Source organism: Lutra lutra, chromosome 3, assembly GCF_902655055.1.
Source record: "Lutra lutra chromosome 3, mLutLut1.2, whole genome shotgun sequence".
NCBI lineage: Eukaryota > Metazoa > Chordata > Mammalia > Carnivora > Mustelidae > Lutra > Lutra lutra.
The window spans coordinates 119,137,385-119,154,247 of record NC_062280.1 but is presented as its reverse complement, the minus strand read 5'-3'; the positions used below and the strand labels follow the sequence as shown (position 1 = coordinate 119,154,247).

Below are 16,863 nucleotides of genomic sequence, written 5' to 3'. Positions count from 1 at the left end.
GGTTACTTGGATGAAATGCTATCTGTGAGACTGGGCTCATTGGTTCTGTGTTGTGCCAGAAAGAGAAATAACAGTTTTTATTGTTGGAAAAATACATAGTGACAGAGATTAAATGTTTAAGAAGAAAAACTTGGCTTTCCCTTTGCCTCTGAAACTTGGTTTTACTAATGAAGTAGCTTAAGAATATGGGAAGGTGGAGAAATTTAACTTTTTATTACTTTTGTAAAATGTTCACTGTTGCTATATTCCCATATCATAAAATATTTATAAGTATAAGCTATGGTAATTTTCATACTCTCTGTGTTTGTTTGAGGATGATTTGTAGTTATTGTGTAACTCATTGTTTTTTTACTGTCAGTTATTACCACGAAATGATACCCTTACTAAAGGTAAGGTGAATAAGAACTCATTTGCATTTGTAAGGACCAGTGTATTTCTGAGGATGACTTTTCTCCCCTCATATTAAGATATATGTGCTTACTGATAATACTGCTTGCTGTTTGAGACCTTAAGACTTGTTCAGGACAGAAGACTTAGTAGGATTTATCCAGTGACAGTCAGTAGCAGGGTGCATTCGATTCTGTCCTAGTGTGTTTCTCTCTGGTCACGCAGGTGGTACATTTATATAGTTATTAGATGTTGCTGAGCTTTCCTGAGCAGAGAATTTTAGAGCTAGATAGGATCATTGTGAAACAGACAGTAGAGAATGGAGTTAATTATTCACTGTTCTGAGGTACAGTTGAATTTATGTCTAGTTGTAGCTGATTTTCCAGAGGATTAAGAGAGTGTTGAACTTAGAAGACTGCTTGGGTTTTTGGATCAAAGAATTTGAACCCTTGCTGGAACCCTTGCTAAGAAGGGAGTGGGCTTATATTTGATACAGTGACAGAAATATTATACTGCAACTTGTGTTTTTTGAATTTGGTGAAAATATGGGAAGGTAAAGTAAGATTAGATGGGGATGACAGATTTTTTAAAAGGATTATTAAAAAGACAAAGCTCTGGATGACTGTTTTACTGAATTTTTGTTCATTTGGGTACAAATGAATTTTCTGATACAAAATATAAATTCCTTGAGTACAGTATTTATTATAGATAAATGTTTAAACCCAGAGGCTAAGGGTTTGCCTGGGTGGCTCAGTGGGTTAAAGCCTCTGCCTTTGGCTCAGGTCATGATCCCAGGGTCCTGGGATCAAGCCCTACATTGGGCTCTCTGCTCAGCAGGGAGCCTGCTTCCCCCTCTCTCTCTTTGCCTGCCTCTCTGGCCACTTGTGATCTCTGTCTGTCAAATAAATAAAATCTTAAAAAAAAAAACAAAAACAAAAAACCCAGAGGCCAAGAAAATTCTTGATTTAAAATCTGATTCCGCTTTTGGTAAATGCTAGCTATTTAACTAGTATCAACCAATTATAACTTGTAGGTCTCCTAAAACCTGATAGGTGTATAATATGTATAATAAATGATTAATTAGTAAATAATCCCTTCGTTGTTAGACTCCTCTTTCATTGATAATACATTTGGATAAAAAAGATAAAGCAGTATAATGTGTAGATATGGCATATTAATGTAGTAGTATAAATGAAAACTTTTCACTTAAAAAAATTTTTTTTTATTAACATATATTTGTTTTGGGGTACAGGTCTGTGATTCTTCAGTCTTACACAGTTAACAGCGCTCACCATAGCACGTACCCTCCCCAGTGTCCCATCACCCAGCCACCCATCCCTCCCACCTAAATCAAAACTTTAAATCATTTTTAAAATGTCGTAAGAATAGAAGTGCTAGGAGCACCTAGGTGGCCCAGGCAGTGAAGTGTCTAACTCTTGGTTTCAGCTCAGGTCATGATCTCGTGGTCGTGGGAGCAAACCTTGCATCAGGCTCTGCTCATCACGGAGTCAGCGTGCCCATCTTCCTTCTCCTCTGCTCTTCCTCCTCTCTCTCTCAAATAAATAAAATCTTAAAAAAAAAAATAGAAATGCTTGACTTTGAATTTTAGAGGTAGTCTTTTTGCTTTGTTTTAAAAGTTGTCTACACTTTGAATTATCTGGGAGAGATGATATTTTGGGGTGTCTTATACAAACATACAGAAATAGGGGCGCCTGAGTGGCTCAGTGTGTTAAGCCGCTGCCTTCGGCTCAGGTCATGATCCCAGGTCCTGGGTTCGAGCCCCACATCGGGCTTTCTGCTCAGCAGGGAGCCTGCTTCCTCCTCTCTCTCTGCCTGCCTCTCTGCTTACTTGTGATTTCTCTCTGTCAAATAAATAAATAAAATCTTAAAAAAAAAAAAACAAACATACAGAAATAGTTAATTGGCAATACCAAATCAAAAATTGAATTGCCCTAATTTTTTACATTTTGAATGAATGGATATGGTCCAGATCTATATATGACTGTTCTATTCACATTGTGATATGCTTCGCACTGTTTTTTTTTTATAATTGAAAAGTAATATTTGTATATTCAAAGTAACAGTATTTCAGGTAATACAGAAGAACCCTCATAAGCTTTTCCTCTCTTTTTTGAAGATTTTATTTGTTTGTTTGGTTATTTATTTATTTATTTATTTGAGAGAGAGAGAAAGAGAGAGAACAAGAGCAGAGGAGATTGGGAGAAGCAGACTCCCTGCTGAGCAGGGAGCCCAGTGTGGGGCTGTATCCCAGGACTCTGGAACTATGACCTGAGCTGAAGGCAGACACTTATTAACTGATTGAGCCTCCCAGGGCCCCCCCCACACCAGCCATAGCCTCTTAGGAAGGCAACCACTTGAGCAGTTTCACAGCACAGTCTGCTAACTAAAACATGTATTTCTTGTCAGAATAACTTTGTTCTTACAAATTTGTTCCATTCATTATTACACTGTTCCTTTTGTCTCCTTTAATGTTGAAGTTTTTGTTAAAATGCTTTTGGAGTAGTTACATGTTCTTTCAGTAGAGATATTACTTATAATTAAGTTACATGGTTGTATCTTACTATATCAACAAGAAGTATGTGTGTGCTTTTACTGTGCAAAAATGATGGTAGTGGTTGTGCTGGGCTGCTTTATAAGGAGAAGGTAGTTAAGTTTGCAGTGTTACAGATTAGTTCTTCAAAGAACAATTAAGGTAATCTCTGAGCAAAGTGTGTTATAAATGAACTTTCTAGTAGAAGGCAAACATGTCAGGGACAAAAGTCCTTTCTAGGTTCAGAGTTGGAAAACAAAAAATTGACATGAACTTTAAGATAATTACAGGATCAGGGTGCCTGTGTGGCTTAGTCAAGCATCTGCCTTTAGCTCAGGTCATGTTTCTGGGGTCTTGGGATCAAGCCCTGCGTCAGGCTCCCTGCTTAGTGGGGAGTCTGCTCCCACATCCTCTGCTGCTCCCTCTGCTTGTGTTCTCTCTCTCTCTGTGTCAAATAAATAAATTAACTAATTAAATCATTTAAAAAAATAAAATAATTGGGGGAAAGTATTTTCTGATAGATGTCAGATACAGAACTCACAGATCTCCATGTGGTGTTAGCAAAATTTAAGGAATTAACATTTTAAAAATATGCTTGTCAGGTTTTAGAGGAAATTTGGCTGTGCATACCGGCACTAGGGGAAGTATATTTAAAACAGACCAGGATCAGGGAAGCGGAAACCAGAATTTTTTTTTAATTTTAATTTTTTAAATTTATTATTATTATTTTTTATAAACATATATTATATTTTTATCCCCAGGGGTACAGGTCTGTGAATCGCCAGGTTTACACACTTCACAGCACTCACCATAGCACATACCCTCCCCAATGTCCATAACCCCATCCCCCTCTTCCGACCCCCCTCCCCCCAGTAACCCTCAGTTTGTTTTGTGAGATTAAGAGTCACTTATGGTTTGTGAAACCAGAATTTTAAAAAATTAAAGATTTTGGGCGCCTGGGTAGCTCATTTGGTTAAGTGGCTGCCTTCTGCTCCAGTCATGATCCCAGAGTCCTGGGTCGAGCCCCACAGCGGGCTCTCTGCTCAGCAGGGAGCCTGCTTCTCACCTGCCTGCTGTTCCTCCTGTTTGTGCTTGCTCTTTGTCTCTCTTGCTCTCTGTGTGTCAAATAAATAAATATAGTAATTTAAGAAAAATTAAACATTTGAGGGTTATTTTGAATATGAGGTTTAGGTGAGCAGTTGCAATTAATTCATTTCCTATCTGGAAAAAAGCCCTCTCCTAAAATTAGGTGTTTCCATTTTTTCTTAATACAAAGCCTTGATATCCACAAGAATTTATGGAGCATACACTTTTCCGAAATACAAAAAGGGTAGAAAAGAAAAACAAGTATATTGGTTTAGATTTTGTTTCCATTTGTAATACTTACTAATCTTTGACGTTATCGCCATCCACGACTTTGTTTCCATTTGTAATACTTACTAATCTTTGACGTTATCACCGTCCACTCACTGAAGAACGTTGGCAACCCCTTGTTGAGTATAACTACAGGCTGAGTTAGGATGCAGGAGATTCATCGCCTTCTCTTGAAATGAGATTTTGCATTTTTCCAAGACAAGTATTACTCCTTTTACTTCTGGCAGTATTCTCCCAATATTCTTCCTCTTTGCTTGAATTGTGTAGGGTTCTTGGAGGTTTTAGATTTTAGATTTCTCTTACAGGTACCAGCCTTCTTTCTTATTCAGAGAGAACAGCTTGTGCATGCTCACTGCCTGGATGGCTATATTAACAAGAAAATTGATAGATGGTTTGTTTTGAGATGAACCATTTTACTACAGTTATGTGAATCTGTCTCATATCCTACCTAATTTAAAAATAAATTAATACGTTTTCTAAGCATATGAAGTACTAATAAATTCTCTTATTTTTCTAGTTGAAGATATTTAGTAAAATTATACACATATATTTTGTTAGATCTGGATGGCCAACAAAATAACAGTTTGTTACCATTTTAATGTGATATTGCAGACCCCCCTAAAAAATTGGAATGAGATTGTCATGTTTTTCTTTATGCATCTGCTCAACACAGTACTGAGCGTAAGTAATAAATATATATGGGATGTTGAAATTTGAGGAAAATAGGGCTGGAAAAAATAAGTGGAATATTTTTTATGAAATACAGAGAATTTTTTTGCCTTACTCTTGGGTACTTTATTTCATATGCCCAAGCCTTATTTTTTTTTTTTAAAGATTTTTATTTATTTATTTGTCAGAGAGAGAGAGAGAGAGAGAGCAAGCACAGGCAGACAGAATGGCAGGCAGAGGCAGAGGGAGAAGCAGGCTCCCTGATGAGCAAGGAGCCCGATGTGGGACTCGATCCCAGGACGCTGGGATCATGACCTGAGCCGAAGGCAGCTGCTTAACCAACTGAGCCACCCAGGCGTCCCAAGCCTTATTTTTTAATGCCCCAAACTTTTATTGTGGAAAATTTCAAAGATGTGCAAAAATAAAATACCCAGCTTCATTAGCTCTAAGTTCTTATTTAAGCTATACTCTTCCATCCTCAGATTATTGTAAAGCAAATCCTAGACATCCTATGATTCCATCCACAGATATTTGTTTCTCTAAAAAATAAGCCTTCATTTTAGACACCTTGTAAAAATACTAGTTTTCAATTGGTATATTCTGAATGCAGAAGACAGTGTTAACAACATAAGATCAAAATATGCGCCTAGTGAGAAAGTAGAATCATTTAAAAAATTATTAACCACTGAAAACTCTTATGGGGCGCCTGGGTGGCTCAGGGGGTTAAAGCCTCTGCCTTCGGCTCAGGTCGTGATCCCTGGGTCCTGGGATCAAGCCCCGCATCGGGCTCTCTGCTCAGCGGGGAGCCTGCTTCCCTTCTCTCTCTCTGCCTGCCTCTCTGGCTACTTGTGATCTCTGTCTGTCAAATTAAAAAAAAAAAAAAAAACCTCTTAGTACTCATGGGCTGATTTTTTTTTTTCCTCCCTTCAAAAAAAATCCAGGCTTACTTCATTTTAGCTGTTCGTTTTGTGTCTTTTGACTCTTTCTCTGCACTTCCACAAGGGGGCAGATAAAGGAAGAGAAAAGTGAAATTTAAGTGACTGACTTGAATTTCACTTTTATTTATCAATCAAATGGAGTTGCAGAACATTTTTGGAGCAATTTTTCAGAAATAAGTAGACTTCTCTTCTGAAACAACTTGTAGTCCCCTCCTCGCTCTTCAGAGACAAAATATTAGATATTTCAAAAGGGGTTAAGTAATAATCTTTTTAAAAAAATGATTTCCAAAGCATTGTTGTAGCCTTTAATGTTCTCTAATGATTTGGGCTTTAATGAAAATACAGCATTTGAACATGGGTCTAATTTTTGCAAGCTATAGTTTTAGATAACTATTTTTGAAATTTCTCAGTGAGCGATGAAAATGTTGCCTAGTTGATGTATTTAGCTGGACATCTGATTAGCAGTGGAAGAGGCAGAACTACTGTCTTTATACCCAGACAGCTTTCTCTTTTCTTAAAAACCTCAGTTTCTACGTTGGTGTCATTGAGTGAATTATATTCAAGGACACTTACAAATATATTATGGTTACTTCATGTATGGCAAAGATAATATTCTGTTTGAAGCATGTTTAATATTGAAACACTTGAACACCATAAAAGTAGGTTTTTAGTCTGTGGGAATTTTAAATGAGTATCTGTAGAGTTGTGCATGAACTGATTATTTCTTTATCTGGAATTGGTATTTGCATAATCTAATGTGTGGGTGTTTTGCTGCCTCAGTATGATGTGTATTTGCTCTTTTTTTGTTTGTTTGTTTGTTTGTTTTTTGTTACCCAGTGAGTATATTTCTTTGGGAAAAATACTATTTTTCCAAGTAGTCTGTTATGAGACTCACATTTTATATATGTAGTTTTAGTTGTTATAAGATATTGGGGGGAAATGTGGGATAAATATTTAGAAATTGATTGTTCCTTTTTTGTATATATTTTGGCATCTGTTTTATATCACATTTTTTCCTTCTGTTGCTACTGTTAAGATCTCTGATTATCAACATTTTTATATCCCTACAACATGACATGACATGTAATTCTGATGAAACTGTTCATATATTCCTGTAGCATGGTTTTGTGTTTGTTTTTTTTTTTAAGCACTTAATGCCTTTTATTCCTTAGCTTCATTCATGAATTATGTAGCATATGTGAAGAGGCTTAAACTGTTTCCATTACATTCTATCTGGATGGCTCCTGTTATATTTAGGATATACTTATACTTTAGACAAAGTAAGAATGTTATTGTTGTTGACCTTGACACCAGATAACTGGGCAGACATTATATAGCTATGTTTGAATCCTCACAAAATGTGCTGTTAAAGCCAACAGAATCCTGGCGGGAGACTCTTCTGGATAGCAGAGTTATGGAGCTGTTCTTCACAGTAAGTCTTGCTTTTCATCTCTGGTGGTGAGGGCCAAGGGGGAGTGCCACTGAAAAGAGTACATGTTTTGTATTTTTCTTAAGTAAAACAGGACAGATTGCTTTCTCCTCTGAAGCATTCTCTTCTAATCAATACATCTGCTTAGATAGAAATTATATAGAAATATTCTTGCTAATTTATAAAAATGTTATGTAAGTATGAAGACTTGAATATCCTGGAGCTGAAGTTCTCAAACATTTTGGTCTCAGGACCACTTTACATTCTTAAAAATTACTGACAACTTGAAATAGCTTTTGTTTATGAGGTTATAGCTATTACTATTTACTGTATTAAAAATTCAAACTGAAAACTTTAAAAAATAATTTAGTAATTCATTTAAAAATAACAATTTTTGAAGGGGGCACCTGGCTAGCTCAGTCAGTTTAGCATGCAACTCTTGATCTGAGGGTTGTGGGTCTGAGCCCCATGTTGGGCGAAGAAATTAGTTAAAAATAAAGTCTTTAAAATAGTGACACCAAACTGTTACATATTAACATAAATAACATTTTAGTGAACAAATAGCTAATTTTGGGGAGGGGGGAGTTTACTGAGAAGCGTGGCATTGTTTTATATTTTTGTAAAACTCTAATGTTACACTTAATAGAAGATAGCCAGATTCTCAGATCTGCTTCTGCATCCAGTTGGTTGTAATATTACAGGTCAGGTAACCTTGAGGAAACTCCACTGTATACATGTGTGAAAGTGACAATGGAAAGGGCAAATACTGTGTTAGTATTAGTATGAAAATAGTTTTGCCCTTATAGACAACCTGACATGGTCTTAGGAATGTCTCAGGATTCCTGGACCTCACTTGGAGATCCGCTTTAGTAGAGTAGTGTACTTTTTTATGTACTAATTTATCAGTCATGGGTTAAGTTAGTGTTATTGAATAGCAGTTTATTTCAATTATAACTTTAAATAGTCCTGTTTATTATTTGCTAAATATCAAGAAGTAGGCAGTATGTTCCTATGTTTGCACATGAGGATCCCCACTGTAATAGTCCAAAGCTGGTAAAAACATGTATATGGAGTGGGGAGGGATGCTAATTTGCTGTTAATAGTACAGGCACACAAGTTAGATAAAATGACTGGGGTGAAAGTCCAAATAAAGACCAATTAAGAAGGAAGAAAGGAAGCCCTTTTACTTAATCCTAGCCATTTTAGTTTCTTACCTTTCCATTTGTTAGAAAAACATTATTTACTATCCTTACAGCTGCCTTCCTGTTCTAATCAAACCATTTAAAATATTGTAGTTTTGTGGTATATATATTATAATACCTAGAAAAAGGTTATTCATCCATGGTTATACATAAAAATGTTTTCAGCAGAAATGTTTAGACTAAGTATTACCTTCCATTTTATTCTTTAAATCAGAGAAATGACTAAAAACACTGTCTGTACCAAAGAGATGAGTGTGACTAAATTAACAAATTCTGTTGCCTGCCATATCTGACAAATTGTTTTGATACGTATCCAAGTTCAATTCTTTGTGTTATTCATTTGACTGAAAGAAGATCCCATTCCAGCAGTTTTTGAAAAGGTGAAAAACTTGCTGGCAGTACTGGAAACAACTCCCCCAAATCTGAACAGCTGTCTAGACAAAGTAGACAGCTGCTTCTGTCAGCTGTGAACCACCACATGCAAATAACTTCTGAATTTGAAAGTTTAACCCTTTTTACTGTATTATTTTAACAGTTTTGTGCTTTTGGCCTATTGCTTTCATTTAAGGGGTTTATAAAAAGTTTTTAATTTGTAGTTTGTTATAAAAATGACTGGGTAATCTTTTAATTTCATTCAGTTTTTGTTAAGTTTATTTTCAAGTTATGTGAATGCATTACCTAATAGAAAGCATTTTTCTATTGGATATCCTTATTTCTCTAGCGATTTGAGTAGGTAGACATAAATATACTATTGCATGAATTTAAGACTTGAAATATATTGGTCACATCTGAATTTAGGAATACTCTAGGTTTCATTCTGCCCCTCAAAAGTTTACAAATGTCTCAATTTTTCTTTATTCCATAAGGTATTAGAAAAACCACTCTCGTTAATTTTTCCTCCTACCTTTTTGACTGATTCTCCTTGACCTCATTTATGGTCTCTTATTTTCTCTGCTTACTGAAAAAAATCATTAGTGTTCTATCTTAGTTTTCAGCTTTGCTGACTCTATACACATTTCTTGGGCTGTCTCTTCCACACGTTGGACTTCAAGCACCGCTTCTGCACCGATGACTCCTAAATCTATATTCAGCACAGGCTGCTCTAGAGTTCCAGAGCCTTATAATCCAAGTGCTTACTGGATGTTTTAATTTGGATGGCGCACAGACATCTCAGATTCAGCATGTTCCAATAGAATTTATCTTACTAACTTGCTTCTCTTTACTCCTTGTCTTTCTTTGCCATTCACCTCCTTGGGTGTTCTGCTAGACTTTCCTTTTCCTTATCCCTCTGCTTTCCCTATTCAGGTGATGAATTCAGTTTTTAATTTGTGTGATACAGCTCAGTTGCGGTAGAACTCCTGTGTAATACTGACATTGGAAGAAAGGCAAGAATCTGCTATATTGGGGCGCCTGGGTGGCTCAGTGGGTTAAGCCACTGCCTTCGGCTCAGGTCATGATCTCAGGGTCCTGGGATCGAGTCCCACATCGGGCTCTCTGCTCAGCAAGAAGCCTGCTTCCCTCTCTCTCTCTCTGCCTGCCTCTCCGTCTACTTGTGATCTCTCTCTGTCAAATAAATAAATAAAATCTTAAAAAAAAAAAAAAAAGAATCTGCTATATTATACAAGAGTTCATTGGTTTATCATGAGTTTTATATGGTTCATATTTCAGAGAACATAAATTAAGTGTAAACAGTATTCCATACAGGCTCTGAGGCATATCCTTATTTTTATGTCATTTTATTACATAATCAACATTAGCTGTTTTGGTCATCATATCTTTTGATTCCTCACTTCTCTCCCAGGAACAAGCAACCATTTAGCTCTATAGAAAAGAAACCCTTCTGTTGTCCGGGATTGCATTGTATTCATCGGCAGAATGTACCCTTGGTTAACTTGCTTAAATGTTGATTAGGTTAAACGGTATGACGACAGAAATTTAGTTAGTTTTCAGATAAGGAATTTAAGAATGAGTTGTGTTCAGAAGTTCTTGAATTGGACAATGTAGATGGACGAATTTGTGTATTATACTTTAAATTTACTATTTAAAACTTAAAATGTAATGGAATATATTTTGATAAACACTTGTGTTATTCTAGACCAGGGATTGGCAGAGTTTCTCTGTAAAGGCCAGGTAGTAAATATTGGGCTTTGCAGGTCATATGTTCTCTGAGGCAGCTGTTTAGCTCTGCCGTTGTCATACAGAAGCAGCCATGGATGATAATTCAACAAAAAAGCGTTGTAGTGTTCCTGTATAACTTTATTCACAGTTATTAAAATGTAAATTTTGTATAATTGTCTTATCTTTTGAAATACCATTTTTCTTTTATTTTGTTTACCTCAACCATAAAAAAATGTAAAAACCATCTGAATAGGCCATACAAAATAAGTAGGAGGCCAGATTTGGCCATAAGCTGTGGTTTACCAACCCATATTCTAGACCAAAGAGGATGGGATATTTTAAACATGTCAGTAGATCAGTTTTGTGACTCCTTAGTATTTTAAATTTCTTAGAGCATTAAGAAGTTCAAGGTTTTAAAGATTAATGAAATCAATCTGTGAATAAGGATTTGAGTGTCTATTCACTGTGTCCCAAAAATGTACCTGTGAATAGTTAAGAGAAATATGCTAACTTCAAGTAATTTATAAATGATTTGCAGAGTCAAAGTGAACATAATTTGAAACAAATAGAGAACTAATGTTTAAAATTCTGTGACATTCAGAAAGCAAAGAGATTTGTGTAAGAAAAGAAGGGCTGGATGAGTCAAATGCTTGTGGAAAGTAGAAAATGGTTGCCATTAAATGTGGTTGGTGGATTAGGATAAAAAATTACCTGCAATTTCTTTACAAAGTGTATTTTTCTTTGGCATTTTAATTATATCAGATCACAGAAATGAAACATCTTTAAAATCTGAGAATATTAATAACACTGTAAAATGCGGAGGCAGTATTTCAGGAGCATTTCTTTTTGTACAGAATACCATGGACCAGGTGTTTCACATCAGTATTGCATCATTGAAATAAGATCTAGATGAGGTTTAAAGTGGATGTAAATATAATTTAAGTAAAATAAAAAATTTTAGCCATTATTAAAAGCATTGGTATAGGATAAAATGAAATTCAAGCAAATTGTGGGCAATCTCAGAGTAATGAAAGAGTATGCTTATATACTGGTTGAATTAGTGAACGTCTAGGGATTGAAAGGTATATTGGTTTTCTAAGTGTGCAACTGTTTACTTCTGCTAAAGCAGCATCTATATACTCTTGATTGAACTTGTCTGCTAACTTTAGCAAGAAGCTGTAGCTAGGCATAGTTAGCATAATACAGATGACTGTCGTTGTTGCTGTTTTTAGAAGAAGCAGTATGTCTGACTGGCTGGCATCTGTTTCTCTCTTTGTCATAACATGCTGGAGACAGTTCAATTTTCAAAATGTAGGTAGCCCTCAGTTAAGAATTACTTGATAAGTTTAAAATCATGGCCTATAATGTAAAGTGGTCTGAGGGACAATTTTCAAATTTAGTTAAGTTCAGGAATTAATTTTCTAGAAATAACCAGCTACAGTGAATTTTTCTCTTACCTCATTCGGCATGATAGACACGTGACCCTTACAAAAGAAGAATTTATTTTTATGGATTAGTAATTCTTTCTAACAGGTACATCGAAAAATCAGAGAAGATTCAGATATGGCACAAGATTCTCTTCAGTGCCTTGCCCAGTTAGCTTCTCTTCATGGACCCATCTTCCCCGATGAAGGATCACAAGTTGATTATCTAGCACACTTCATTGAGGGATTACTGAATACTATCAATGGGTAGGTATACTTGCCCTTTGTAACTGAAAAAGAAACTTCACTTTTTTTCTTTGTTTAACATTAGAGGAGAAAAAGAAACTAGTGATTTTTTTCCCTGCTTATATTCTGAAGTATAGTTATATGGGTAATTTGAAATTAATACACAGAGACATGCCTTTAAAAATGAATGGATGATAATATTTGCATGTTTGGAAATGAGTTCTTGGGACTTTTCTTCTACTACCACTTAATAATACTCATTACTTGATTTGTAGAATTGAAATAGAAGATTCAGAAGCTGTGGGAATCTCCAGCATTATCAGCAACCTGATAACTGTGTTCCCTCGAAATGTTTTAACTGCCATTCCAAATGAACTTTTCTCGTCCTTTGTTAACTGCCTCACACACCTCACTTGTTCTTTTGGGCGAAGTGCTGCATTGGAAGAAGTGGTGAGTGCCTATTCTAAAATAAATTGTGTCCGTTTTTTACAAGGAAATTTGCTGTGCCTTTGCAGCATTTGTCATGACAAATAAGGAAGTGCTAGCTCTTGCTAAGATTGCATTTTTTTTACATGTGCAAACTATTTGTAATCTGTGTTTAGAAGCATTATTTTTAAATCTTGTGGATTAAAATCACTTTAGTAGATTAAATTTATTGTTAAGATTTTAATTTTGAGATAATTAAATTGGAATGAAGTGTCAATATTAAGAATTATGTTGCAAACCCATTTTAACAAAATTTTAAGTTTAAAAATTGCTAGTATGGTAATTTAATATTTTTTGAGGATTAAAAAATTTTGAACTTATCTGGAATTTTGGACTTATCTGGAAATTATAGAAATATAATTTGGTTCAAATAATTATAATCATGCTGGTTTTAACTTGGCTGTCCTCTTTCATTTTTTTGATGCTGTGGTTTAATAGTATATTAGAATTTAGTTTTCTTTAAGATCAATAGCAGTACTAAAGATGTTTTTTGGTGGAAGTTTTCGAATGTATACTTTCCAAATATAAAATTTAAGAGATTAAAATTCCTTGACAGCACAGCTGTGTTACTAAGAGTTACTGTGAATAACTACGTTAATCATGGGAAATAATTGATTTTTTCCTCTGTAGTGGTTCTTAAATTGTTGGAACTAATTTTTCTTTTTGTGAATCAGAATGTGAGTTTTTTTGAAAGATCGTAATTAAAAAGAATATTTATAGTTATCTGTTTGAATTTTATGTTAAATCCCAACTGAGTTGTTTTGTTGGGGGTCTGGCAACATCTGTATGAGTTTTTGTACCCCTTTAAGGGTGTTCAGAAGATAGAGAACTCGAGAATGTTTTATGTAGTTGGACGCTTTAGTGTTTTGATGAGTAAAGGAACCAGGTCAGGCAGATATTTGTGTGAAGGAAAAGAATGTAGGTGGTAGAAGAATAGAAGCATAAAGGCATCATATGTGAGATTCGAATTTCTCAGAGGGAATAATTATGTACTGAGCATGGAAATATGGGGAAATTTTAAGTATTTAACTTGATTCAAACCCTTTTCAAATTATCACAAATTCTGAATCATTCAGGTTTCATTTAACATGATTTCATTGTGCTTTTTCCCCCCCTTGGTTTGTTTGTTCTCTCTTCTAAACCAGGTGAATTAAACAGTATGTTGATCACATATTTAGAAACATAGCTATTTTTTAGTTTCTGTTTGTGGGTAAAGGAAGTTCCTAAACATTTTATAGAAGAATTGCTAGAAGATATATAACATTCTTAGTTTGCAGATTTTAGGTTTAGAATTCATTTATTTTGACCAGGAGACTGACAACTTGGAAGATAATTTTCTGTCAGGTTGGATAGAGAGAGAAACTTTAGAATATGGAAAGCCTAGATACACTTTCAGAATTGATATATATTGTGCTTGTTTCACAAAAAGGTGTGCTGTAGATACTATATACCTCATAGATTTCATTTAAGAAAAGTGTTATTTCTTTTCATTTGTTTTAATTAATTTAATTGATCTGTTTATGGTGTTGGAAAATGATTTTAAAAATAATTGGTTGCCAGAGCACAGGGGTGGCTCAGTCGGTTAAGTGACTGCCTTCCACTCAGGTCATGATCCCCAGGTCTTGGTATTGAGCCCTACATCAGGTTCCCTGCTCAGTGGGGAGCCTGCTTCTCCCTCTCCCTCTGCTGCTCCCCCTGCTTGTGCTCTCTCTCTCCTGCACTCTGTCAAATAAATAAACAAAATCCTACCAAAAAAAAAATTGGTTACCTGCCTCTGAAACTAATATACAATATGTTAATTAATTGGCTTTAAATTGAAAAAAAATTGGTTACCTATTTAAAAAGGCAGAGGGGAAAGATTTGCCTAAAGCTTTGTATTACTCAGAGGTGAGATTTGGTGAAGTGGAGGGTTAAGAGGGAGGCCCCTCAGGATGAGTTGTCAGAGGACTAAACAAATCCTCCTAAATGTCATCTCAACCTCATGTGGTTTTCACTGTATCTTGTGTGTGCCAGGGGAGGGGAGCCTGGGGAATATGCAGCTAATACCAAAGTACATGAACAAATCTAGCCAAACCAGAGTGGAAGTTCTAGGACTCAGGTCCCATCATCTTTTGTTTCCTTGGGTACCAAGTAATTGTAGTACTAGTACATAATACCTAGCTGTCAACCTCAGATGAAAAAATGTATTTTAAAAATGATCTTTTAAGTAAAAATAGAAAAATTGGGGCATATTAAAAAAAACTCCTTAGAGAGTCAGCATGATACAGAAAGATCATGAATGTTGGAAGGAGACAGTATTGTCATGAGCCAAGTAATTATAAACTACAGAACCTTGAACAAATTGCTTTACCTTTTTTGAGCATGTTGATAAAGTTAGGATAATAATTCCTTCTGTTGTTCTGTGGGGTGCATTAATTATATGGAAGTGCCTGAACATTAGGCACAATAAAATGTGGAATAATAATGTTAAAATTAACCTTTATAATAATAGCACTTATTGAGAGCCTGTGTTGTGTATACTGTCTTAGTTTTGTGCAAACTAATAGTTTTAATAGTACTCTTCTTCACAATTTTAATTTTGTGAAATGTTTTGTTTTTCTTTAATAGCGAAGGAGGTTTTTTTGCTCCAATAGGAAAATAGACTCAGCATATACACTTTTGTGTTACTGTGAGAATATTCTTTCAAAACTATATTTTATTTAGGAATACATACAGATTGTCTCCTTTTTAAGAAGTTTATGTCTCCAATGGTGATTATGTGGCTGTAGCAAGAGAAAAAAATCTACACGGGAAGAGAAATTTTTGATACTAATTATGTGCATTTCATGAAACGTGTCTTTGCTTAGTGACTTTAGCCTGTGTGTGAAGACAGTTATTTATGACTGCTCTTCAACTTGCAACTTTCAGTTGAAAGTCTGTACTGAAAAAGAATAATTCCAGTCTTCAGCCAAGTAGTTCTCTTGGCTGTCAAAATTTCCTGGTATTACTTGAGGCTTCCTGAAGCCAAGAATTTTTTCATTGCACCCCAGAAATCAGATACTGACTATTCCTGGACTAAAGAGGTGAGAATGACTGTAGAGATGGAACCATTGCCTTAAAAATTAATATTCTAACAAAATAATTGTTTCTATTATATCAGTTTTATAAAATGTTTATAATACTAGTATATCCATTTGAATCAATTCAGTGAAATTTGAAGAAGACTGCGACTTGAACTCTGTACTCTAGTTTGCTTCTTGGTTTCTTTTGTCAATAGAAAAGTTTAAGTTCAGCTCCCAGTAGGTTCATCAGACAGGAGCCATGTAACTTGTTCAGTTAATTAAGCAGAGCAACCAAGCATGATGCTTAAACCTTGAAGTGTATGAAGTGTATACATGTGTGTTTCAGAGTGGGTATGTAAAGGAGGTGGTGTTAGATAAACTTTGTAAAGAAAAAACTTTAATTGTAGTACATCTGTAGCCTAAACTCAAGACCAGCAGGACAAGGTAGTTAAGAGAAAGATACTTGATGAAGTTGTTAGGAAGTTCATTATAGAATGTAACATGGTAAAAGTAACGTTGCAGTTTGTTGGGTGAATGAGTGAATGTGAAGTTCAGCATTCTTCATTCAGAATCTATTTTCTCTGGCTCAGTGGATAATTACGTTGTAGGGAGGAGATGCAGTGAAAAGGAAAGCATTGAAGTCAGACTACAAATTGAAGTTGAAAAGTGGGAAGCATAAATTTGAGATATTTCAGTGATAAGAGGGAAAACTACTAACTTGCTTCCTGGAATGGTGATATCCATACAATAATACACATTTGGTTGGCCTTGCCCCTTAACTCACAAGAGGATGAGACTGTTTGAGAAGCCATGCCGACCTCCCCACCCAGTGGTTCTGATGGCCAGAAAGAATAAATTGGTGATACTATAGAGAGCAAGACAGCTGTCCAGCTTCATTATGTGCATTCATCTGCTTGAAAGAGTTAAAAAAAAAGAAAGAATTAGCCAATGTGCATGAGTATTTTTTAAACCTTGCATGTTTTAAATATACTTCTTTT

General features: G+C 35.2%; 1 protein-coding gene across 4 annotated transcripts in view; it reads left to right on the top strand.

Moving 5' to 3' along the window:
- The window catches only part of XPO4 (exportin 4), a 125,558-nt gene that overhangs the window by 67,049 nt on the left and 41,646 nt on the right, over window positions 1–16,863 (top strand). For all 4 annotated transcript variants that reach the window (XM_047722876.1, XM_047722880.1, XM_047722877.1 and 1 more), the window contains 3 exons: window positions 7,239–7,351; window positions 12,202–12,359; window positions 12,614–12,788. In XM_047722876.1, coding sequence (XP_047578832.1) covers window positions 7,239–7,351; window positions 12,202–12,359; window positions 12,614–12,788 — 446 coding nt within the window. The remainder of the gene's footprint in view (window positions 1–7,238; window positions 7,352–12,201; window positions 12,360–12,613; window positions 12,789–16,863) is intronic.